General features: G+C 53.5%; 1 protein-coding gene across 2 annotated transcripts; it reads right to left on the bottom strand.

Annotated features, from left to right (window-relative positions):
• Nucleotides 1-1,437: 1,437 nt before the first annotated feature.
• ASIC1 (acid sensing ion channel subunit 1) lies at nucleotides 1,438-24,376 on the bottom strand. 2 transcript variants are annotated; one of them, XM_004388311.1, is made up of 12 exons: nucleotides 24,329-24,376; nucleotides 23,075-23,452; nucleotides 22,220-22,415; nucleotides 5,805-5,955; nucleotides 5,027-5,154; nucleotides 4,586-4,736; nucleotides 4,132-4,188; nucleotides 3,539-3,692; nucleotides 3,021-3,112; nucleotides 2,258-2,337; nucleotides 2,059-2,163; nucleotides 1,438-1,899 (listed from the first exon to the last, which is right to left on the bottom strand). In XM_004388311.1, the coding sequence occupies exons 2-12, from the start codon at nucleotides 23,434-23,436 to the stop codon at nucleotides 1,795-1,797; spliced, it is 1,581 nt and encodes a 526-aa protein (XP_004388368.1). In that variant the 5' UTR covers nucleotides 23,437-23,452; nucleotides 24,329-24,376; the 3' UTR covers nucleotides 1,438-1,794. The 2 variants fall into 2 exon arrangements, with proteins under 2 accessions (XP_004388368.1, XP_004388367.1); XM_004388310.1 differs by lacking the exons at nucleotides 22,220-22,415; nucleotides 23,075-23,452; nucleotides 24,329-24,376 and adding an exon at nucleotides 8,582-9,241 and having other exon boundaries at nucleotides 1,795-1,899.
• Nucleotides 24,377-24,909: the final 533 nt, after the last annotated feature.

Raw genomic sequence — 24,909 nt, 5'->3', positions numbered from 1 at the left:
CAGTTGAGCAGAAAAGGCCTAGGAAGGGATTGGGGCTCTGGCCTGGGAGGAATGCCTGGTGGGGAGGTGAGGGAGGCAGGCCCTCTCCCTCAGTTGTCTTTGTTAAGGGAGGGAGGAACAGAACAGCAGAGCTTTCAACTCCGCCTCTATGCCTGTCTCTTTTCTCCCACTACCAAAGCCCACCTCACCAGAAAATATGAATGCTGGGCTTGGGTATCAGGAGAAGAGAGGGGATAGGGCACCCAGAAGGAGGAAAAGGCCACTGACTGAGGACCTCCCCTTCTGCCTGTCAGCACCCCGCTGCCCAGTTCCAGGAGTTATCAATCCCCAGCTCCCTTTTGTCTCTGATACTCTGGTTGCCAGCTTGAAAAGAATTCTTCTTGGCTTAGTGTCCAGAGCAGTCTTCATCTCCTGGGTAGGGACTATCTCTGTAACAACCCCTTCCCTGGGGAGGCTGCAGTCAGCTAGGCAAAGGGCATTGGGGTGGGTGGAGCAGGGGACGGGAATGTTAAGGCTGCAGGGAGGACAGAGGGTGCCCGGGTTAGGGGGACAGGGTGAGGCCAGAAAGAGGCAGAGCTTGTGATTCACAGCTTCCTTTATGTCGCCACCGAGACAGTGCGAAGGTTACAATGCGTGTGTCGTCTCCTTGTGCTTCTCAGAAGGATGTGTGTACACAGTACAGACACCAGGGGAGAGAGTCCAACTCTTTATACAGGCGAAGGCATTCAGAGACCATGGAGGAGGCAGAGACACAGAAGTGGGAACTTTGGGTGGGGTGGTTCTCAGAGACAAGAGGGAATGGGGTGGAGACAGACAAGGTTGGGAGAAGTACATACAGAGATATAGCAATATAGAGTCTGTATCATATAGAAATAGAAAATGCAGATGAGGTTGTTGAGAGAAGCAAATAGAGTTGGAGAAAAGGACTTGGGAGAGTTCCATAAGAAAATTTATGGATGTAGCCCTCTGCAGGGGCTCCTGGGAGAGGGACCAGTGAGGTCAGGCACCACCAGTATCCCTCTCCCTGAGCTGGAAGCCAACCAGCAGGGTCTTTAATGGGACAATGGAGGAGGGCTGCTTCTTGGGATTTCTCTTCAGCAGCTACGGGTCTGGGGTGAGGGTGAGCTTGTAGGTATCAGGAGGTGGCCTGCAGCACCAGGGCCACACCTTACCCCCATCTCTACTTCTTCAGGGAATTCCCCCACCCAGCCCCCTAAAGACTCCACATGGTGTGAGAGGATGGGACTAGGGTATTAGTTCCTGCCCAGAGACTTGGGGTTGGGTAGGTCACTGGGCTGAGAGGGTTTCTTAAGGCTGGGGAAGCCCCCCGCCACTAGCCCTCCCCCTCAAGGTACATTCTCTGGTTTGGGGAAAATTACAGACCCTGGGGGATCCCCTCCACCCCCCCACTGGGAGGGGACTTTGGTGACTGGTGGGAGCAAATGTAGGTGGACACTCAGATGACAGACAGCCAGACAGACAGAATTCAGGCTGGGAGCTGGGGGAGGCAGCATGGGGCAGAGGGGCAGCCTGAGGTCCCTTGCCCCTTTCTCTCTTTTTAGTATCTCTTTTAGATTAGTTTTGTTAAAAATAAAAAGAATGGGATAGAGGCGGGGAGAAGACCCTAAGGTCAAGACTGCTTCCTCACCACCAGAATGGAGGAAAGGACTGCCTAGGAATGGGGGGCTGCCCTTGGAGTGGGAGGTGAGTCCCCAGGACAGATGGGGGCAACGGGGGCCCCCTTGCTCTCCTAGCCTTCCCCATCTAGGCCTTTGGTACAGTGGCCTGCAGGGCTCAGCAGGTAAAGTCCTCGAACGTGCCTCGGGCCGGATGGTGAGGTAGGATGTTGGCAGCGTAAGTCATCCCGGCAGGATGGCCACGGAGGCTCTCGCACGGGTTCTAGGGGAAGGGCACAGGATACGGATTGGTTATTGGAAGAGCCACTGGTGGCCCTCGGGCATGGGGGAGGCAAAGGAGAGAAGGGACCAAGGGGGGGTGGTCCTGGGGCGGTGGGGGAGGCGGGTGGGGCCGGAGGGTGCCCCTCGCTTGCTCCCTCACGTGTCTTTTGACGTCGTCCAGACTGAGGGCCACCCCCTTGTCCGCACTGCTCCTTTTGGCATCCTTCTGGCATTTCCCTCGCCGGCACAGCTTGTGCTTAATGACCTGCAACCAGAGGGCAAGGTGGGGGTGGGAGGGCTGGAACCCTGCCCCGTGGCCCCACCCCTCGCCCCCCCACCCCACCTCCTGCCTCGCTCACCTCGTAGGCGTAGTCAAAGAGCTCCAGCACCGTGAGGATGCTGGCGCCGATGAACAGCCCCATCTGGCCCCCAATGTCACCTACAGGAGCGGCGGGGAGGTCAGTGGGGTCCGAACACTGTGGGGACAGGCTGGGCTCACTGGGACAGGGGTGGGCAGGTGGTATTCGCAAGGGGATTGGCAGCCTTCGTACAGAAGGAGCACAAAGCCAGCTTCCGGAGGGATTTTTATTTTCTTCCCTATGCTTTTCTGCATTTTTCTACTTTTCTAAAATGAACAGGTATTATTTCAGGAAAAACAATTGTTTATAAAATAACTGAACACTCTTAGTGTCTGGGCCAACTTTCAGGGATATGTAAAATAGTACCCACATCCACGCCCTGCCTGGCGCTTATGCGCACAGGCCTTTTACTTTGTCCTGAGAAGGCTCGGAGCCCTTGTGGCGCAGTGGTTAAAGTGATCGACTGCTAACAGAAAGGTCGGCCCTGCCTGTGGGAGAAAGATATGGCCTCTGCTTCTGTAGAAATTTACAGCCTTGGAAACCCTATCGGGTCACTGTGAGTCAGAATTGATTCCACGGCAGTGGGTTTTTGGGAGAAGGCTCAGCCTCTTCTCTTCACCATATACCAAGACAACAGGATTTGGGGAAAGGCCTCTGAGGCAGGGGAGCCTCGTGTGACAGAGGTGAGCACCCTGCTTTGGGTGGTGGGGAGACAGGCCATGTCCACGGCACGGGAAGGGAACAGGTGCCATCAGTAGCTCACCCAGGAGCCCTGCAATCTCATAGGCCTTCTTCTGCTCAATGGTCTCATAGTTGAGGACTTCGAAGAAAATGTCCAGCACCAGGATGTTCTCCCTGCAGTGGGGTTGGGGGAGGAGACCTAGGTTCAAGTCATATCTCTGCCCCTTACTAGTTGGGTGACCTTAGCAAGTTAACCTCTCTGAATCTCAGTCTCCATATATATAAAATGAGATGCTAATGGAGATACCTGCGTTGTAGGTTTGTTGACGATTAAATGATATGTTGTGTACAAAAAGATACTGTGTACACTGGGAAGTGTGAGGTGATCACACTTATAGCAATGAGGATGAAGACAGAGGACCAAGCAGGGAGAGAAGAAAGCTGCTTTCCTCCTGCTTATTCTCGCTTGATCTTCCGTCTATGCCCACCCCAGTCTCTTTGGGCCTTCCCCATGTCATCTCAGCTTTCTCCGCCTGCCTCCCATCAGACCACTCATACCCTTCACAGTCGCCAGCTTAAGGTCATAGTCAGAGCCCTTACCCTATGTACTGCTCAGACTTGTTGAATTTTTTGGCCAGGTACTTGGCTGAAGCTTTGCTGGGGATCTTGACCATGGACAGCTCCTTGCCATAGCGGGTCAGGTTGCAGGGCATTTCGCACACGCAGTACTCTTGGTCCTTTTCCACCAGGAAGTCTGTGCCCGAGCCAGATGGGAGGCGCGAGGTGAGTGGTGCTCTTCTGCCAGCACCTTCCCAACGCCTTTGGCAAGGGAACCCTAGGCCCCCGTCTCTTTTCCTGCCCTGCCCTTCACCTCAGCCCTGTGCCCACCCATTGCTGATCCTCTCCCAGCCTCTCCATGGATACTTCTTAATCCTGTATCTCATTCCCTCAGGGCCCTCCGGGATCAACCAGCTGAGGTGCTGATGAGTGAGGGTGAGGGCCCCTCCTAGGTGACCCCCACTAATTTTTCATAGGGGCCTTCTAGAGATGCTGTGCCTGGCCTTGATAAAGTCAGACACACGGGAGGGTGAAGCCTGGTCCGAGTCATTTGAAGTTTCTGGGAACTTGATCTGAAATATCTGTGCAGGTGGTTGGCAGCACCTCCCTGGACTGTCTAGGGCAGGGGCACTCACCCAGAGCAGGATCTGCACACTCTTTGTACTGCTCTGGAGTGCAGTATGGGGCATCCCCTACAGAGGAGAAAAGACAGTGGTGCAGGGTGGAGATTAAGGGGTCTTGTGGTGGTGGTAGTACCAAAGGCCTAGAAGGTAGAAGCTTACAGAGGATTAGAGGGTAGGACTAGCCAACTCCCAGTCTGTCCCGGATTGACCCTCCCCCCCCCACCACACACACACAATCCATCCCTCCCGGACCCATTCTTGTGGACTCAATCCTTCCCTGTTACAGGCAGGAATTGAGGTCAGAGAGACAAGAGTCAGATGGGTATGGAATGGGGCTGGAAATGGGGTAGGGAGAAGCCAGCTGGTCTTGCTTCCAGGTTGGCAGGAGGTTGATGTGTGGGAAGCTGATGAAGGGTAGGGCAGGCTAAGGGGCCCCAGGGTTGTGCTTGGAGCTCTGTGGCCTGACCTGGCATGTGTACCATGCGGCAGTTGCAATTCTCTACCAGGTAGCGCGTCTCACAGTCAATGCGGCAGGCGGTGATGCTGTAGGAGTCGAAGAAATCCGAGTCCATGGTAACAGCTTTGCAGGTACCCCAGGGTGGGGGCAGGTAGATGAGCTGCTGGGAGAGCCAGGGAGCTGGGGTGTGTGGGGACTTCTCCCAAGTGACTTTGATGTGCTTCTCTGATAAGACTCAGAACTCAGGAGTCCTGCCCCCTCTCCCTCTGCAGGCTCTGAAGGCCTCAGAGTTTACAGAGCATTCCCGTTCATTAGATCATTCATGCTTCTGACTAGCCAGATGGCCACCCAGGCCTTAGCTCACCCATCCCTCCCATTACTGATCACCCACCACAACATTGTGACCCCTCAGCACCTCACCCTGGGGACAGCCTCCCGTGGCCCTCTCACCCGCTGCTCCTGGCAGGCCACGAAGGTCTGGAACCCTGGAGCCACACCAAAACCCAGCTGGTCGATGAAAGGAGGTTCATCCTGACTGTGGATCTGTACTTTGATGCCCGCCTCAAAGGACGTCTCATCTATAGGAATGAGGGGTGTGTATGTTGGGAGGGCTTCAGACTCCCTAGTCTCCTTCAGAGCTGGGGACATCCTACATCTCCTGGGAATAAGCACAGCATATGCTGTGGCTGGGAGGTCTGTAGGGTCCTAGCCCACTCCAGCCTCCTTCTGGGTCCACCAGCCCCCTGCTGCTCCATGACCCCTGCATCCTAGTTGCCTCCTTTCTTACCTGGCTTCTGTTATACATTCTGGGGGTTTCAGATTCTTTTTTGCAGATTGTCACTGTCTCAGACTCTCTCCATCTCCCTCCCTCCCTTCCTCCCTTCTCCTTTATCTCTCTCTGCCCCAAGGCCCCTGAGACCAGACAGACAGCAGGCAGCCAGAGAAGAGAGGGAGTTATTTATAGAGTGAGTGGCGGCCACTGATGGAAAAGGATGGCTGGTTACCTTGGAGAGTAACTGAGCCAGGAAGGGGGAGCCAGAGACATGCGAGTGTGGAAGACAGGTAGAGTCGGAGACGGAGATGGTGAGATGCTGGGAGGAAGGGAGGAGGACCCCATCTCTGCCTCAGGCCCCACAGTGGAGCCCAGGAGCTCCTTAGCTGAGGCTGGGGCCGGGAGCCATGAGAAACAGACCCCAGGACCAGGAGGCCCCTGAGGAGGATGACGTACCAGTCTCCCCCCACACGGGCAGGTACTCGTCCTGCTGGATGTCCAGCATGATCTCCAGCCCATTGCCTGTCCCACCCTTCATGGTCTTCAGCCGTGGCCGCCCATCTCGGCCTGAGTTGAATGTGTAGCACTTCCCATACCGCGTGAAGACCTGTTGGGGTAGAGTGGAGAGCCTGAAGTCCTGCCAGCACCCCTACCCACCAAGTCCCCAGACCCCCCGAGCTGTTAGAATCTCAACACCCTTCAGGAACAATTCCTCCTGTACAACTCATTCTCCATTTGCACCCCTCTCCCATCCATTCTCCACCCTTCTTTGCACTGCTATGTGCCCTGGAAAGCTGATCCCTGAGCTCCTTCGCCACCTGGATGGGCTTCTGGTTGGGTTTGGCCAATGGGAGGCATCAGAAGGGAATCAGAGGATGGGAGGAAAGAGAGATCGGGTACTTATCCTTCCCCATCCCTCACCGCTCTGTAGTTTGGTAGTGGCTTCACCATCAGTGTCTATAGATCCTTCCAGGAGGCCTCCCTCCATAGCACTGTTTCCTCCTTGTGCTCCTTCAGCCACTAGGTGGTAACAATTTCCCACTATTGTTAGTGGCTCAGCCTCCCTCATGGGTTTCCTTAACCCTGCTCACAACTCTGTAAGCAGTCCGTTGTTAAACTATCATTGAATTCTCTGAGTGGCAAGCTTTTCCCTGCCAGGACCCTGACATATATGCCCCCTTCACTAAGAAACTGTCACTGCCGGACCTCCAGTCCCTCCTTGAACCCTTCCCCTCAGGCCCGAGCTCATGGGGCGTTCTGAAATATCTCTTCTGGATTTCACCCCAGGAATCTGAAATCCTACTGTCCCCAAAACCATCCTCCAAACTAAGCTAAGCTTTTTGGTTTTCTCCAGCTATTAGCTCCTTATGTTCATCATTGTCCCACAAGCACTAGAGCTCCAAAGTAGACCCAGTTGCCATGCCAAGGACCATGCCTACCTAAGCTCCAGCACTGCTTCGCCTAGCATTTGGGACAGACCACCCAAAGCATGGCACATTTGGTCATCCCTTTGCAGAACTGTGGGGGCCTCAGAAGAGCGCTCAGCCATGAGGCAGGCTCCCCAACTTTCTCCCCACTCCATGCCCCAGTGCAGCCCTTATCATATCTCTGATTACACAGCCACACAGAGAAAAGTGAGCCAGTTCTTCATGGCCCTTTCACCACAGCTTTTACTACTGTGGGTGGGTGTGATTTTACTACTGCTGGATGGTGACCAAGTCCACAAAGCGAATCATAAAGTGAGCACAGACATGGCCCAGAGAGGAGAGACAAAGAGTTTCAGGGCAGAATTGAGCAGGGGTTGGGGATGGGGATAGCTAGGAAATAGTCTTTGTCTCACCCCCTTTCTAGGACAGCTTCCTCCACCCCCCTCCAGAAAACAAAACATTCTGGTCTCTCCCATTTTGTGCGTGAGGTCGAGAAATGAGCCTGAGAGATGACTCTGAGGACTTCAAATCCCTCAGCCCCACTACCAGGTCCTGTGACACTTAGCTCCAGGCTCCAGGCTGGCCCCACACCCAGGCTTTACGCTCCATCTGCAGATTTGAAGGATTTGAGATGGTTAATGCTGGCTGCAAGCCCTAGCTCGGAGAGCTGTGCTGCAAAGCAGAGGTTTGCTGCTGCCATCTGGTGGTTGTGGGTGAGAAGTGTCTGCTCTAGGGCCCAGAGGAACCCTTCTTCTCCTATCTTCCTATATCTCTTGGCCTGCCTGAAGTCTAGCAACCAAAATCTCCCATGCCTCCTTGTGTCTGCAGTCAGTCCACGATGCACTATATGATGATATCCATGTACTCCTACCCTAGGGAGAAGCGAGGGACTAAAAGATGAGTGTATGGGGCAGGGAAGGCCTTGGGAATCTGGGAGGGGGGCAGGAGAGGAGTCAAGCCAGACAGAACTAGAAGCCAGATTGGAGAGAGGTTGGAGTGCTGGCCAGTCCCTCAGTAGGGAAGGCCCTACGTCCCTGGGTGGGAGGGCTGAGTGGGAGGCAGACTCTCCCAGTGCTGACCTCCCCAAGGAAGAGGTCCTTGGCTCCATGGTCAGAGTTGGGGGGAATAGAAGTGATTTAGAGGAGGCCTGTTGTTCACCTCAGACACACACACACACACACACACACACACACACACACACATCCAGCAACAGGGAGCACAGGAAGAACAAGTAAGGGTGCTCACTGCTGTGGGAGCTGCTGACATGCTGATGAGGGGCATGGTGGGGTGGAGGTGGGGGCTGTCCCCCCTGCTGCCCTGCCCCCTCCATTTCCTCATCCTGTAGCTCCACAGACCTGATGGCACCCACCCCACCTCCAGTCCGGGGGTGATAGTTAAAATAGTTAACAAATGGTCAGGTGCAGGCACCTACCAACATCTCAGAGGTGGAGGAAGGTCTGGGGTCCTGCTGGTCACAGCAAGGTCTGGGGAAGGGCCGGAGAAGCTGGAGGATATTCAGGGAAACACCAGGTGCCTCAGGGCAGCAGCTAGTTACCAGCCAGTACTGATGTATTTCAAGGTTCCAATCAGGAAAGCAGTACTGATGTGGATTTGGGAATATCAGCCTAGTGCCAGACCCTGAGGCTACCGGGCAAGCTCTGCCCAGGCCTCTCTGGGGCATGCCACACAGGGTGGGTAGGCCAGGTGAGGGGGGGGTGGCACGGTCACCAGCCCCAGGAGGTGATGGTCAGGATGAGCCGTGGCAGACACCCTTGAGTGCTGTGTCAGGCGTGGGCCTCCACTCACCACCGAGAAGTTATGAGGGCCGCAGGGCCCCCCGCGATAGGAGCAATAGAGCAGCATGTCCTCCAGCAGGTGGCAGGAGCGATTGTAGAATCGGTGCAGGTTAAAAGGCTCCCCAGAGAAGGCCTCAGGCCCCGGTGGGGCAAGGGGCACCCCAGGGTCATCACTTTCATCCAGCCCCAGCATGGGAGCCAGGTAGAGCAAGTCAGGGTAGCTGAGCTGAGACAGCCGCACAGCATTGGTGTTGCAAAGGGTGACCGCCGGGAAGGCCAGCTCCGTGGTGGCCACCTCGTCTAGCAGAGTCACGTGTGGGTAGCTGAAGTAATAAGCAACACGGTCGCCTACCTGGCACAGGAAGGCACTCAGTGCCAGGACAAAGGCCACCGCCCACAGGGCCTGCCTCGGCCCTAGACCCCCCTCCACGAAGACATGGCTGGCACCGTGGAGGGTGGAGCTGTTGGCAAAGGCCACCAAGTCCATAGGCAAATCCCCCTCACTGGCTTCCTCCTTCACTGCCTCCTTTTCCTTCTCCTCTTCTTTCTCCTCTTCAGATTCTAAGTTATCCTGTTGCTGCTGCTGGTGGGGACCCCAAACATCTCCCAAGGGCCCTGGAGCCTCCTCTCCAGAGGTGAATGACACAGAGCAGAAGATCTGGATGGGCATCTTCTCTGGGGGCTTCCTGGCACCAGGGTATTGGCAAGAGAAGGGGGAAGGTGCCGTGGGGATGGGATGTGACCCCAGGCAGGGTCCAGCAGTGCCAGTCACCTAGCTCTTCTGCTAGGTCTCCGTGCTAGGCTGGCTGTCCTTCCTCGCCGGGGCCTCTGTGGCAATGTGGCTGAAGCGGGGTGGGGCATGGAGAGGAGGACCAGCCTGGCCTGCCAGGGAGGGCGGTCCTCTGGGCTGATGAATAATTGATAGCAGTGAGAAAGTGAGGCTGATGGAGAGGAGGGGGGTGTGGAGCTCCTTTCCTGTCACCAGCTCCCGCAGGAAAGAGAGGGTTGAAGACAGATTGGAAAGCCCTGTAGGACCCCAGGGGTCCAGCCTAGGGCTGGGGCTCCTGGTCCCCATCTTCCTGAGGTAAGGTGGGCCCAGCACAGGCCTCAGTGCCCACTGCCAGGATGACCTCAAACCCCAACAACCTTCCCCGGCCCCAACACATATGTTCTTGCTCTTTCATCTACAATCTCTTCCCTCAGTTTCCCCACTCCAGTTCTGGCTTCCCTCCCTTATTCTCTCCTGGTCCAGTTATTCCTCTGGGATATCCGAGCCCCCAACATCTTGAAGGCACTCTCTCAGACCCCTGATTCCTTTCTAATCCCCTGACTTATAATCTTCCCCAATTATTTCATTGACCCCAGGTTTCCCTGATATACCCTTAGACCCAGTCCCCCTCTAATTATCTCTCTGACCCCCTCAATTCCCTTCTAATCACTTCCTGGACCCCAATTTATTTTCAGTTACTGCCCTGGGCCCCGATTCCCCTGCAGTCACTCCTTTGACCCCCAATTTCCCTCCAACCAGTCCCTGACCCCCATTTCTCTTCCCCTCGCTCCCCTGACCCTCAGCTCTACTTCAGGTCAGCACCCTCCCCCATGCTGAGCTGCACTTAGGTCACTTTCCCCAGGCCTGCCCTCCCCCTCCCCTTTCTGTGGCTTGTGGGGCAGCCCAGGTTCCATTAGCAGAGGTCTCTCACTGACCACAGACCCATTTGTGGCCAGTTCCCGGCACTGGGGGGAGGGACACCATCTCTTGCAGCTGAAAAGCTTCCTGGCAGCTCCCCACTACCTCTCCAAGCTTGCCCACCCCCCAACAGTCCAGGAGAGGAGCTCGAGGAATTCTCCCCTGATGGGTGGAAGAAATTGAGATCAGAGCGGGGGGGGGGGGGGGGGCAGGAGGGCCTGGGTCGGGTGAGGAGTACTGGGAAAGAACCTGGGGTACTCCCCAAACCCTCAGCCTCACAGACCCCCTCCACCGCCAGCTCCTCAGTCCTGAGGCTCCCTCTGCCCCCAATTGACATTCTCCACTCCCAGGCCCCTGGCCCCTCTGTGTGCTCTGATTACTCAGGGCCACTGGTTGAGGAACTTGAGCCACCAGCCAAGTCTCCAGGGCTGAGAAGGTGACCTGAGGGAGGAGAGGGAGGGTGGGAGGTAAAGTCGATTAACCCTTCCTCTTCAGGGCCAGAGGAGGAGCACGGGGGCTAGACAAGTGCCCTGGGATCTCTCCATTCCTCTACCGTCCCACAGCCCAGGCAGAGTCCCCCTCCTCTTTCCCCCCTCACCCCTGTTCCCACAGGCCTTCACTTCTCCATTTGCATGCAGAGACCATGGAGTGTGTTGGGGTTGGGAGGCAAGGTGCCAGGTTCCAGCAGAACTGACTGATGTGGGACCTTTGGCCTCTGCTTTGCTGCCAGGGACATAGAGGCCCCAGAAGAAGAGGAGCCTTGGTGATCTGGCCCCTCTCCATCCTCACCATACTGGCCTCAGACTGGCCTCATCATCTCTTGACTAAACAACAGCCTCCCAACTGGTTTCCCTATCTCCCTGCAGTCTCTCCCCGCTCAGTCCATGCCTTGTAATTCTGACCTTTCTTCTACTTAAAGACCTTCTTTTACTGCCTGGTATCTCTGGGTAAAATCCAAACCCCTCAGGAGGACCTACAAGGCCTTTGCAAGCTGAAAGCATTTACCCTCTAGTCTCACCTCCTACCTCTACCCCCCAGTGCAGTGTCCAGCCACCATGACCTTCTCCCCATTCTCCAAACACACTAGGCTTGTTCACTAAATCTGGAAAATTCCTACTCATTTTTCAAGACCCTACTCATATGTAACCTCCTCCAAGAAACCTTCCCTAACTCTATGGGGCATAGTGCCCACCCAGGAAAAAGACTGATGGGTCCAGTTCTGCTCAAGGCCCTTCAGGGGTGGGCAGTAACCAGGAGCTCCTTGAGGGACTGTGAGAGTAAAAGAGTAGGACCTAGAGACCATGCAGAGAAACAGGAATGGGGAAAGACCAGGAATCACTAACAATACAGTGGCTGGAGACAGACAAGCTAGAATAGAGGAACAACCATGGTGACCAGAGATAAGTCATTGCAGAGATAGGAGAGAGAGCCTCCCCACCGACCCCTGCTGTTGTCCTTGGGCTTTTCTGTTTCCTGTCCTGTGTACATTTTCTTCCTCCCTACCAGACCTTAAGCTGCCAGAGGGCAGGGTATGCCTCCTTTGTATCTCCTCATGAGGTGTTTTAGAAGTATGTTCCAGACTTTTGTTAGAGGCCAGCAGGCCCAAGCTAAGGCCTGAAGTGGGGAGGCTGTGGCTGCTCATGCATTTTGTGCCCAATAGAGGGCATTGCCATCCTCCTTCAGACTTGTCCTGGAAGGGGAAGTAGATTGGACTTCCAAAGGGAAAGAAATAAGGCAGGGGGAGCTTTTAGCTTCAGGCTCCCACCAGAGAGAAGGGCAAGTACGCACACAAAGGATGGTGAGTTTGCTGGACAGCTCTTCCCCCCACCAACACAAAAGCCCACATTGCACACCTACACATCAGTACACAAATACATAGACCCTTTGTGGAGCAACAAAGATACAGACACACACAACAACTGCACTTTCTCCCTCCTCCATCTTTTCACCCCTAACGGTCTCTCCTACCCTCATCTCAGTTCCAGTAGACATCCAAAATTTTCACAGTAATGGGGAGATGAGGAAGTGTCCAGCAGCACATACCCCCCAAGTATACACAGAGGACCCCAGGTAAACATACACACAGAACTCCCCTCAATTCTGAATCCTTTGTCCAGGGATGCAACTCCTCCCCATGTCACTCCCCACCCAGTACCTTTGTTAGCTGTGTGTAATGACTATATGGTTTATGGCTTTCTCTATTTCTCTTTCTGAACTCCAACCACTCACACATCTGTGGAATGGCTCATGGTTTTCAACTGATGTCTCACAGGATCCTTGTGCAACCCAGTGAAACATGCAGATGTGAGTAAATTCATCCTCATATGACAAATGAGGAAACTGAGGCACCAAGAGCAAGTAGTGGGATTGAGACTAGAATTAAGTCATCCATCTCCAAATCCCTTCCTTCTTCATTCTTTCATTTACTCATCAAGCATTTACTGAATGTCTGTGTGCTAAGGACACAATGGAGAACAAATGATGGACCAGACCCTGTCCTCATGGAGCTTACTGTCTAATGGGGGAGAGAGACATCAATTTAAAAAATAAATACCTAATTACAAACTATGATAAGCACTAAGAAAGAAATAATATGTTTCCATGGGGGTGAATGTCAGGAGAACCCGGCCCAGACTAGGGAATGAAGGAAGGGTTTTCTGAGGAAGTGATGTTTGAATTGCAATCTAAAGGTAAAGGTCTGTGTGTATGTGTGTGTTGCAGGGAGGGGGTAGTCCAGACAGAGAACAGAGTCTGTGCAAAGGCCCTGAGGAGAGAGATCTGAGAGAAGGCTGTTGTGGATACAGAGGTGGGCGAGAGCAAGAGCTGGAAAGTTAGGTAGGACCCAGACCACACAGGGCCTCAAAGGCCACGATAAGGATTGTGGTCCAAGAGCAATGCGAGACAACCTGTGAAAGTATTCCAGGCAATGAGATCTGTGTTCTGAAAAGACTACTCTGGCTGCAGAGTGAAGGGTGGACTGGAGGAGCCAGAGGGGCTGCACAGGAGACCAGTTAAGAAGCCATCATAGTGGTCCAGTGACAATGGGGTGGCATTGAACAGGGTGGGAGAGTGAGAGGAGGAGGAATGCACTGGAGAAACGTTTAGGAGGCAAGATGGGCAGATCCTGTCAAGGGAGGTGAGGAAGATGGATTGTCAGGGATGGTTTCTGGTTTGCATAACTGGGTGGATGGTAGGGTGGCTCACCAGATCAGGCACACAGGTAAAGGACGAGTTTGGGAGGTAAGATGATGAACTTGGCTTTGCACATGCTGGTTTTGAGCAGCCTTCAGACATCCAAGTGGAGATGTTAAGTGGGAAATTGGCCAATGGTGCTGATGCTAAAAGGAGAGAGCTGAGCTGAGACATAAATTTGGCAGTTGTTGGTGTGTAGATGGTAATTGAAGTCATGAGTAAAGATGAGACTGCCCAAGAATAGAATATCAAGTTAAAAAAATAGAAAGAAAGAAAGAAAAAAAGGTCTAGTTTGTCAGTATCCACTAAAGCTAAACAGAATCTTACCCTGTGTCTTAGCCGTGGCTTCTACTTATATACTCAAGATAAATAAGTGCATATGTCAACCAAAAGACACGTACAAAAATGTTCATAGTAGCTTTATTTATACAAGCCCAAACTAGTAACAACCCAAATGTCTAGCAACAATAGAATAGATAAATTATGGTATATTCATATAATGAGATATTACACAGCATTGAAAGAGAATCAACTACTGCTACACACAGCAATGTGGCTGAATTTCACAGACATAATCATAAGCAAAAGAAGACAGACACAAAAGAGTATATACTATATGGAGTATACATATACTCTATGACATTGAAGAACAGGCAGAACTTACACTGACAGAAGTCAGAATAGCAGTCAACTCTTGTGGGGGCAGTATTGACTAGTATAGGGTCTGAAGGAAACTTCTGGGGTGCTGGAAATGTTCTATATTTTTATGCCAATGTAAAATATTACATTGTAAGATATACCAATGTAAAAATTCATCAAGCTGTCGTCTTACAATTCAAAAGAAGAGGAAAACTTGGGACTGAGGCTTGAGTAGTGCCAACATTTAATGGCCAAGTAGAAGAGAATGAACTGGCAGAGAATGAGAGGGGTGGCTAGAAGTAGGAGGAAAACCAGGAGAGTGTGGTTGTCAGGAAGGACAGTTGTTCAAAAAAAGAGATGATGGCCAACTATTTTGAATGCTATTAAGAGATCAAGGATAAAAAAGTGTTTGCTGGACTTGGCAACATGGGAGTCACTAAAAGCCTTAGCTAGAACCATTTTGGTGGAGAGGTGGGAAGGGGGGAAGAAGGCAGCCTGGAGTAGATTAGAGAGTGAGAGATAACAGAGATGGTGGAGTATATACATCACTTTTAAAAACTTTGTCTGTGAAGAAGCAAAGAGATAGTATGGGAACTGGAGGGTGCCGTAAAGTTGAGAGAGGTTTGTTTTTTGACCTTCATCTTAGCCCGAAACCTGATACATAGCACCAAAAAACAAAACAAAACAAAAAAACACCAAACCTGTTGCAATTGAATTGATCCCAACTCATGGTGACCCCGTGTGTTACAGAGTAGGACTGCTCCATAAGGTTTTCTTGGCTGTAATCTTTATGGTCGCCATGAGTCGGAATTGACTCAACAACAAATAACAATAACAGTAATCTTTATGGAAGCAGATTGCCAGGTCTTTCTTATGTGGTGCTGCTGAGTGGTTTTGAACTGCTAATCTTTAGGTTAGTAGTGAAGTGCAAACCGTTTGCGGCACCCAGAGACCCCGATACATAGTAAGTGCTCAATAAATGTTAGCTGTCATTATAGTTATATATTTTAAGAATCTTAAGTGTATTTCAATGTTGATGGAAAGGTTCCTCTTGAGAGGGAACCACTGATTGTAGAAGAGGGAGAGGCATAATTATTAGGGTAAAGTTCCTAAAAAGGCAGAAGGGGATGGAATGGAAAGAATAGGTCAATGTTTTGTCCTAGCTAAGATGGATGGTCCCCCTGGGTTTGGTACCCAGAGGAAGAGGGAGAGCTTGTCTGAGGCTTCTATTTTCTCTGTAAAGGGGGAGGTAGGGTCTTCTCTGACAGTGAGAGGGGAGCTGGGAATGGTGGCTGTTTGAGAAGAGTGGAGAAGCCTGTAGTAGTCATTGGGGAGTAGCTGACTGGAAAACACGGTGGGGTTGCCAGCAATCCTGCAGGTCCATTGAAAGATGTTGACCTTGAACGCAGTGTGTTACCAAGCTGTCCTGTTGTGTGACTTCCTCTGCTAGAGCTGGGCTGTGCTGGTGCCACCCTGAGGAAAGCCAGTGGTGGATTCATCTACGGTTGGGGCTTGGCCAGATGGTGCAGTGAAAAGGCACAGGGGTCAAAAGACTTAGTGCACTCAGGTCAGGCTGTGGGGGCAGGATTCTTAGGATCTCACCCTTGCACCCTTTCTTTTCCCTTCCTGCCTCACCACAGGGAGCATGGGCAGCTGGGGAGCCTGGAACACTCTTCTCCACCACATGCTCCTGTTCCCACAGTCACACACAAAGAACCTGGACTTAGAATATCTGAAGTCAAGGTCCCATTCTCTCATTTACTGGCTGTGTGACCTCAGGCAAGTCATATAATGTCTCCAAGCCTCAGTTTTCTCATCTTTCAAATGAAGATACTAACATCTTCCTGTCTCCTAGAATTATGAGGATCACATGAGCTAAAGTATGAGAGAGAATTTGTAAATGGCAAAGCACAACTGAAAGAAATGATGATTTTGCTGATATGTGCTCCACATGAGACCAGAGGTTTGCCTGTGTACAAGCACTTTCCCACAGCCACACATACTGAGCTGCATGTGCCCCGATGCACATCCACACGCTTCCACTTCACACCCTTGTCTACATCCACATTCTCCCTCAGCCACACACAGAGGTGCACACTTGTGCTTTCACACTTGAGCACATATGCAGTGAGTGTGTGGGGAGGAAGGGTGGGTTGGCTGCTGTCCATGGTCAAGGCCTCTGCAGCAGTCTCTCCCTGAAGGATGTTACCAGCCTGGCACGCTGGTGTGACACACCAGTGAGGAACACACAACACCAAGCTCCACAACCCAAACCTCCCAGGCCCCCAGACTGTCAGCCACACGGAGTGGGTACAGAAGTGAAGGGTGGGAAAGGCTTTTCTTTCCAAGAACTTGTAGGATCTCAGAAAGATCACAACTTGCCCTCTTTCTCCCTCAGGAGTGGCCTAGGAAACCCTGGGGTGGTAGAGTCTCTGTCCTTATAGTCTCTCAAAGGAACTTCACTTCAATGTGAATACACAGCAGCTTCATGCTCATCTTTAAATTTTCTACGAGGAATACATTGTCTGAGACGTGCATCCAGGAAAGTCAGTCCTGCACATCCATTATGCACATGGACCAGCGGGGGCTTGGCTGGAGAACCCTAGAGAGGCTGAAGGAGAGGCTGGCCCTTAACAAAGATAATTTAACAATGTGCTTAGTGCTCCTCACCCACTTGCAAAATAGAAAATTGGACCTGGAGGCTGAAAAATGGAGCCAGATGGAACTATGCCCAAAATAGAAGCCAGGAGTCCTAATGCCCAGCCCCATCCTCCACCTGAACTAGGCACCAATTCTCATTTTTGCCGCCCTTTCCCAGTTTTGCCCCCCAGAGTCTCCACCCAAGGTCCTGACTGGAAGTTTCTTAGCCAGAGGGAGAGGCTCCTAAAGAGGAGGGAAGGCTTGTGCCTGGGTGGCCTGGGCAAAGGCAGGAAAATGACTCCTGCTGCAGAGAACAGGGCTGACTTATCAGATGGGAAGGGTGGGATGGGGTGGGGGAGACACCAGCACATTCTATAAAACTGGAATTTTCTGAATAGCTGAGCTGGGCTGGGGAGATGAGAAAGAAAGTCAGGACCATACCTAGATTTTGAGGGTCCTCTCATCTCTGCCAATTACTCCTTGCTCTGAAGGCCCACCACTTCCTTCGTAGCACCCTCATTCCCCTCAGCTCTGGGCCTTATTGAGTGCTGCAATGAACTCTAAGTTCCCTGAGGGCAGGGACAGGGTCTGCCTGTTCACCACTGTAACCCTGCACCCAGCACAGGGCCTGGCACTTAGAACTGGTTCTGTCTGTTCCAGGAATTAATAAAGTGGAGCTCAATGAAGTGAAGCCTGACACTCCCCAACCTCAGTTCCTCATTCCCAACAGTCAATCTCCTTCACCACCACTCCCAAATTGTTTTCCACAAAGTAGAAGCCTGCTCAGAAGCAACCTCCGCCCACAACCTCTCTGCAGGCCTCGCCCTCTGCTTCCTCACCACACACTGGGTGCAAGCTAGTTCTCCATGGGCTGGGCCAACAAGAAGGCCCAAGTTTTGGAAGCACTCCTTCTCCTCCCCACCCCTCCATTCTGGGCTCTGCCCCCAGAGACACTTAGTTACTTACATCAATTTCCTATTACTTTAGCCAATGGCCAGGAGATCAATTAGCTTAAAGTAGCCTCTTAGCTAATGGAAGTCTAGGAGAGGGATGGAGTCAGGAATGACTGGGAGGCGAGGTAAGAGGGGAAAACAAGTTACCTAAAGAATGTTTGTACATGTATGTGTATGAGAGAAAGAGAAAGGGAAAGAGAGACCCCCAACCTGGGATCCCCTGGACTCCTGCAACTGGCTCTGCCCTTCGCTGCCCCAGTCTCCCTTCCCCAACCTCCTACATCCAATTCATGCACTTCCTAGAGAGGGAGGGAGAGATGGGAAGGGTAAGGCAGGAGGGGGTATCCAAGAATTCCTAAGTTAACCTCTCCACTGCAGTCTCTCTTATCCTTCTGCAGTCTGTGCATGCTCCCTACAACCCATAACACAGACCACTCAGCGTCTGGGTGGGGTAGCCCATGATCCTCTCTGTTGTCTGGGCAACTTTTCCCCTCAGCAGCCACCCCACCCCCCGCACTGCCTGCCTAGCTGGAGGGAACAGAACCCTGTTGTAACCCTCCCCAGGGACTCCTTGTCTGTGGGTATCAGTGAAGGGGTAGAGCAGACTAGCTCCCATGCTGGTCCTAGCTCTCCACGGGGACCCTCCATCCCTGACTCTACTTGGTTTCAGATTACCTCTCTCTTTTCCTTCTGTGTCCCAGGATCACCCACCCACACTCACCTCTCATGTCAGCATCTCACCTCCCTTAGGGGCGCCAGGATGCAGGAGGGAATATCAAGCTCTACGGGGATTTGGATTTCTGTGCCCAGTGCCCTTAGTCCACTTCCCCTCTGGAGGATTCCTGTCCCCACTCCAAGGCCCTGGGGAAACTCCTGTGGGCCCTCCAGGGATTCCTATGCCCCTATCTTCTGCCCCCCAGTTCTACCCAATTCCTGAGAGAGACCACTATCCCCATAGCACACCCAGCCCCAGGATTTCCATTCTCTGCTCTCCCCTTCCTTCTCTTCCAGGGTCTAGAAATGAATTCCTGCTTCTCTCTTCCCCATGCGAAGGCTCTGGATCTCAGCTGGAGGAGGAGAGGTGGCATAGGGCAGACTGGGCAACCATCTGCCAGCCCCCTCCCCTTGGTGCTGCTCAACATTCCAGCCACATCGGCAGGTCCCACTGCCAGGGACTGATAAGGAGCAGCTGGAGGCTGGCACCAGCTGCGACTGCGCTCACTCCCCCGGCCCCTGCCCAGACAGCTGTGGCCCCAGCCCTCCTCCACGGAACCCCTGCCCTGCCTTGGCCTGGCTGGCCTCAAGGTGGGGTGGGAGAGTAGAGCTTCAGACCCTGTTGCCCTGGCAACCGACCATCCTACCCACCGAGAAGGAGAGGAGATGGTCAGGGAAGAGGAGGCCCTGCAGTTGGGCCTTTGGTTGCTCTTTTGGTAGCTCAGGAGGGAGCCCGCCCAGCCTAATTGCTGCAGGGGTACTCCCCCCATTACCTGTCTACCTTTTCTGCTCCAAAGCATTTCTAAACTAGTTTCTCTCAGATTTAGTTGAGGCTCCCCCCATTCACCCTACCCTCCCAAGGTGACTCAGGCACATCTAGGGGGATGGACCCTGGTCAAACACTTGGTGACCACCAGTCTATTCCCTGTGGTGGTACTGGATTCCGAAGCACATCTGGGAGGATCCCTGCTACTGCAGACCCCAGTCAGGGGGCCTGGGGCTTTGAGGGACCAGAGCAGCCTCTAGCTTCCAGCTGTAACTTATCTGCTCCTGGAAGTGGGTTCTTATTGTTTGGATGAGGGTTGCCCTTGGGAATCCGCAGATGAGTTTACATGCGCCCATGTGCACTATATCTGGCAAACACTTTCAGTGAAGGCGTGGACTTCCTTTAAGAATCTCTGCGCTCAAGGCTGCAGAAGACTGCCAAGATGTTCTCCCTTAAGTACTGACCCTACAAACAGATGTTTCCTGTTAGTGTCACATCTTCCCAGGAGCTAGATACACACCCCCAACACACCTCTGGACCTGGCAGAGGAAGGACAAGGAATCAGATATTAATTATGAGACTAAGGAGAGGAGAGAATGGAGGAGCACCAGGCAGGGAAAGCCCAAGCCCATTGGGACTGGGGAGCTGGAGGAGAGTGCCAAGGACTTTCTTCTCTACCAAGGAGATGTCAGACATTGACTCACATCTGGAACATACCTCTGGGCAGAAGTAGTAGAGTCCTTGATATGGAAAGGGGCTGCCAGTGAGGTCAACCAGAGAGGAGAGAGGGAGAAGAAGGCACTGAGAGGTTTGGGTCTAGCTAGATTAAGGGTTAGGTCTTTGACATCAGCTGAGAAACAGGGAAAACCTGGCCTTCCCTGACAGCTAAGAAACAAGAAGTGCCATAGTTGGGCCTGCAGAGTGCTAGCCCGTGTGTCTCCTCCTACTCCCACCCCCCAGCATGAGGAAGAACTCAGATTACTTCAGAAATTGTGAAGCAATCATATCTCTATCTGGTTGCTCAGAATTTTCCCCTCAGATAACGTGCCAATCACATTTTAGTATCTCCATTACCATGAACCAAACATGCCTTAGTGTTATCACTTACAATCCTTCTGGACACAATGGACAAATGGAGCCTCAACTGAGTGCTTTCTATAGACTAATTGTATCTCAGCATTATACCTTAGCACCTTCCCAGGTTGAGTCAAGCAACTGCTTCCTTCATCCAACACTACAAATCATCCAAGCTAATGGGGTTTCTCCATCTTTCTTTGTGGTCCCTTCTGCTTGCAACTTGACGTGTGTTGGGGATGGGGGAGGGCTTTGGCTTTCACTTCCACCTTCACCTACAGTTCTGCTACTCTCGAGAACATGTTTGGTGGTTGAGCCTGGGAACCCACTTGGTCTCAGGCTCTGGGGAACCAGGACTCTCCTGTTGTAAAGAAGGAAAAAGGTAAGGAGGTTTTATCTGCATCCAGGCTAACCTTCCCATCATCTTGGCTCAGCAAGGAGTATGGTCATGTAACCCTTGTCCAGTAGGATTGATAAAGGCCCATGAAACAGGTCTGCAGAGCAGGGCTTAAAGAGACTGAGAAGTCCTGTATAACCTCAGCAGGAAAAACCGTGCATTACCATGGCTCCAACCTTTTTATATGAACAAATATAGTTCATGTCTCCATAATGCTGGGAGGAAGCAAGCAAGTTTGGAAGGAAATGAGCAGGGAGAGAAGGGGAAATTTGAGACTGGAGAGTTCAGAGTAGGCATGGAGTGCAAGAGGGCTCTAGGGGAGACTGGGTTTTGAAAGAGCAATGAAAGAACTGGAAGTGAACACAATAATTCCAGGGTCAGCACTATTAATGAAAAGGGCACATTGCATTGGGACTTCAGGAGGCATGAATTCTAATCCTGAATCTGTCACTAACCAGCTATGTGAGCTTGGGCAACCCACTGTTCCTCTTTGTATCTCAGTCTAAGCATTTCTAAAATAGAGATAATATGGCTGATTCTACCTTACTCACAAATTTATCAAGAGGATTGAAGGGACAGCCTGGCAATCATCCTGAAGAGTTACAAGTGGTATCCTCTCATTTGGTGTTATTATTCATACATGACTCTAGCTCTGGTCTCTTTCCAGCCTCTGCCTGGTTCTCACCCCTTCTTAGGAACCTGTGTGTCTTGTCCAGGGTCATCTGGCCTATCAGATGACAAAGTAGGCTCCCCCATACCCTCCCTGGGATGCTTGCTTTGAGGCAGCCCCATCTATGGGGTATAGGGTATTTGTGGGGCATCTCCACCTTAAGAAGTGAAAGGATCCTCCAGTTCGGCCATGACTGTGCATCCTGAATCATCTCCCCTTCCTCAGTCCTGGCTCTGTGGCTCTTGCTGGTAAGGGGAAGGAGGGAAGATGCCTAACTAGACTCTGTGTGTGTGTGTGTATGTGTTTTGTGTGCATGTGTATGTGTGTGTATGCGATGGTTGGCACAGAGAGAATGACATGTCTGTTTAAGAGAAAGCTTCCCTTACTTCCCATGTTTCACAGTACTTCTCAAACTTTGTGTATTCAGATCAGCTGGGGATCTTGTTAAAATGCAGATTCTGATTCAGTAGGGCTTGGGGTGGGGTGATGGTGGTGAAATTCTGCTTTTCTTTCAAGCTCCCAGATCTGATGCTGATGCTGCTGGTCCTTAGACCTCGCTTCAAATAACAAGGCTGAAGCTTACCCAGCATTACCTCCAGCTCTGACACCTGCAGCCCAGAAGGTAAGCTTGGTGAGGGCTGGGCGTGCGTGCGTGCGTGCGTGCGTACCTGCGTGCGTGTGTGCATGTGCGTGTGTGTTGTATGCTATAGACTCCCTTTCCCACCATCATGGATGCAAGGCTGAGGTCAGGCCCTCACACTGAGCAAATGTATCCCTGTGCTGAGCAACATCGTCTCCTGTCAGAAGCGGGACACACAGTTCCCTCTTCTAAAGTGGCCTGCTCCTCTTCTCTTCCTCCTCTCCTCCTCCTCCGGGGCCAGGATGATGCATGGCCCACACCAGGGGACTCACTCACCACCTTGAAGTCTTCAGCGCTGCAAACCTCCCCCCGGAAATGGCAGGAGAGCAGCATGTCGCGAATGTCGTGCCCCGCACGATCGTAGAACTCGCGCATGTTGAAGGGCTTGGGCTTGAAGCTGCGGAAGTTGGCCTTGTCCTGCAATATCTCCAGCTGCTTTTCGTCTGCCATCTGTGTGTCTGGTATCTCATACCTGGAGCCCAGGGGTGAACAGTGCACAGATCAGCATGACCTTTGGTTCCTGCCTCCTTTTGGCTTCTAGCATCCCATACCCAATTTGGGGGTGGGGGAGCAGCATATTCCCCTGGGGATCAGGCCTGGGCATGGGCAAGGAAGGAGAGCTGGGCATGTCCAGAGGACGTGCTACATGGGGCCTGAGAAGACAGGAGGATCTGCTGTAGCTACCCAGGGACTAGGCATCTCAGCACATGGGCAAGAGGGAGCATGGATGAAGGTGGAATGGGCAGAGATGGGGGCAGGAGCTATGGCTTTTATATTATAGTCTCTACACTTTAAAGATGGTCTAGCCCCTCCCTCATCCCTGGAGTGAGGAGAAGGTCAAAACAATGGTGGGGGAGAGGGATAAATGTCACACTAGAGAGGGTGATGATGTCTCACAGCTCAGGCTGGTTAGGGGCAGAGCTATTTTGGATTGTGCTGGGATCCTTTGATTGGGTGCTCAGCAGGATCCCAACTCCTCTGCTGTGAGTGGCAGGTTTGGGGAGGGCTGGAGGGCAGAGTTGGCTGGGCTTTATAATGAGTTAGGGAGGCAAGCACCCTGATGGCGTGCCTGGGAGCCAGGACTCATGCAACTCCAGGAGTGGAGCTGGAGGGTGGGTGGGAGCCACTCACCTGTTGTTGAGCAGGGCCAGCAGTTCTCCGGCGTGGTACAAGTCGTTCTTGGAGACTTGGCTAAAACGGAACTCGTTGAGGTTGCACAGCGTGACGGCAGGGAAGGTAAGCTGGGAGGCGGCCACCTCGTCGAGCTTGGTGACGTGGTGGTAGTGGAAGTAGTACTGCACACGCTCGGTGCACACGCATAGCAGCACAGCCAGTGAGCCCAGGAAGCACAGGGCCCACAGCGCTCGCTTCAGTGACAGCCGCTCATAGGAGAAGATGTGGGCCAGGCCGTGCAGTGTGGAGCTGCTGGCAAAGGCCTGGATGCTCACCGGCTGGACGCCACCCACCTCCTCCTCCTCGGCCTTCAGTTCCATCCTGGCCGAGGGGATCCTGGGGAAAGAGGAGTCTGTCATTGTCCTGGGATGGGGCCCCTCCCTCCAAATGCATCCATAATCCCTGTCTCCAGAGGTCACTGCCTCTGGGGCAGGAGAATGTCCTTATATGTGAGCCCAGAGGTGGTGGCCGAGGGACACACTCCCAGGACAGGGTTCCTCCAAATGCAGGTGCACAGGGTGGGGTGTGGGTCAGATCAGGCCAAGAGAAACCTCTACCAGAAAAGCTTTCCTAGCCAGGGCAGACCCCAGATGCAGTCATCACAGGGTGAGAGGGAAGTCCCGATGTTCCCACAGGCAGACAGGCACAGGAGTTCCCTCCAGATGTGGGGTTACTCTGGGACAGGAATGTCCACCCCATCCTGGAGACAAAAACTCCCCCAGATGGGCTGAACTTGGGTCAAGAGCCCTTAGTCAAGGGTGTCCCCAGTCTCTCCTTCTGTTAACTAAACCTGGGCCAGAACCCTCCCCCTCCCCTCCCCCCAGGGAGGTGGGCTACATCTGGGGAGGCGCCCAGCGTAGGTCCTCACCTGCGGGTGTCTCCAGTTCTCATATCGGCGCAGGCTGTATGTGTGTATGTTTGGGGCGGGGGGTAGGGGTGGCGGTGGAAGTGGAGGGCCACCCGAGGTGGATGGAATGGGGTGGGGGGCGGTTCCTTATGACAGCGAGCTGTCCCCGCCCCAGACGCAACCCCCCCACCACCACCCCGGTCCGGCTTCTCGTCCGCAGCCAGATCCCCTGCTCCGTCCGGCCCCCGCCCCCCGCCCCAGCCACCTAGCCGCCCCAGCAGCTGGGGAAAGCAAGAGGGGAGGGGAGACCCGGCTTGGGGCGCTGGGGAGCCCCGCGGCCAAAGGCAGGGGCATCGGAGACTCACCTGAGGGGGCTTCGGGAGGCCGGCAGCCGGCGGCGGGTCCTGGGGCGCGGGGCCAGACACGGGCTCAGCGCCGAGCCGCCAAGGGGCTCATGGCCCGGAGCGGGAGCGGCGGCCGCCGCGGCACGCCGCGCAGAGCCCTGCAGGAAGCGGCCCACCCAGCCCGGCTCCGCTCGGCTCAGCCGCCCGCGCGCGCTCGCTCGCTCGCTCGCCCGCTTGCTGGCTTCGGCTCGGTCCGCCGGCCCGGCTCGGCTCGGCGCGGTGCGCGGTGCTCTCAGCCCCGGGATCTGCAGGGATCCATCGTCCGGCCGGGAGGCGGCGGGAGGGAGGGGGAAGGGAGAGGGTGCGCGTGCGCGCCTACGAGTGTCTGCGAGGGTGTCTCTGGGCCGGTGAGCGCGCGGGGCGCCCGGACTGGGGAGCCGGACTGAGGGCTCCCCCCGCCGGCTCTCCCCCTCCTCCCAGCCACTCTCGGTAGCACTGCCTCCCTCCGGTCCCGGGCCGTCTCCCTGCCTCCGAGGCCCTATGGCTTGTGTGTGTGACTGCGTGTGGTGTGTGCGCGCGTGTGTGCGCGCGGGAGGGAGGGT

Source organism: Trichechus manatus, unplaced genomic scaffold, assembly GCF_000243295.1.
Source record: "Trichechus manatus latirostris isolate Lorelei unplaced genomic scaffold, TriManLat1.0 scaffold00209, whole genome shotgun sequence".
Taxonomy (NCBI): Eukaryota; Metazoa; Chordata; class Mammalia; order Sirenia; family Trichechidae; genus Trichechus; species Trichechus manatus.
This window is presented reverse-complemented; position numbering and strand designations above follow the sequence as displayed.

Coding starts and splice junctions, on each gene's coding strand:
- ASIC1 (XM_004388310.1), bottom strand. CDS start 9,241: ATGCCCATCCAGATCTTCTGCTCTGTGTCATTCACCTCTGGAGAGGAG. Junction 5,956..8,581: donor GCCCTCATAACTTCTCGGTG/GTGAGTGGAGGC, acceptor CTACCCCAACAG/GTCTTCACGCGGTATGGGAA. Junction 2,164..2,257: donor TCTTTGACTACGCCTACGAG/GTGAGCGAGGCA, acceptor CTCTGGTTGCAG/GTCATTAAGCACAAGCTGTG.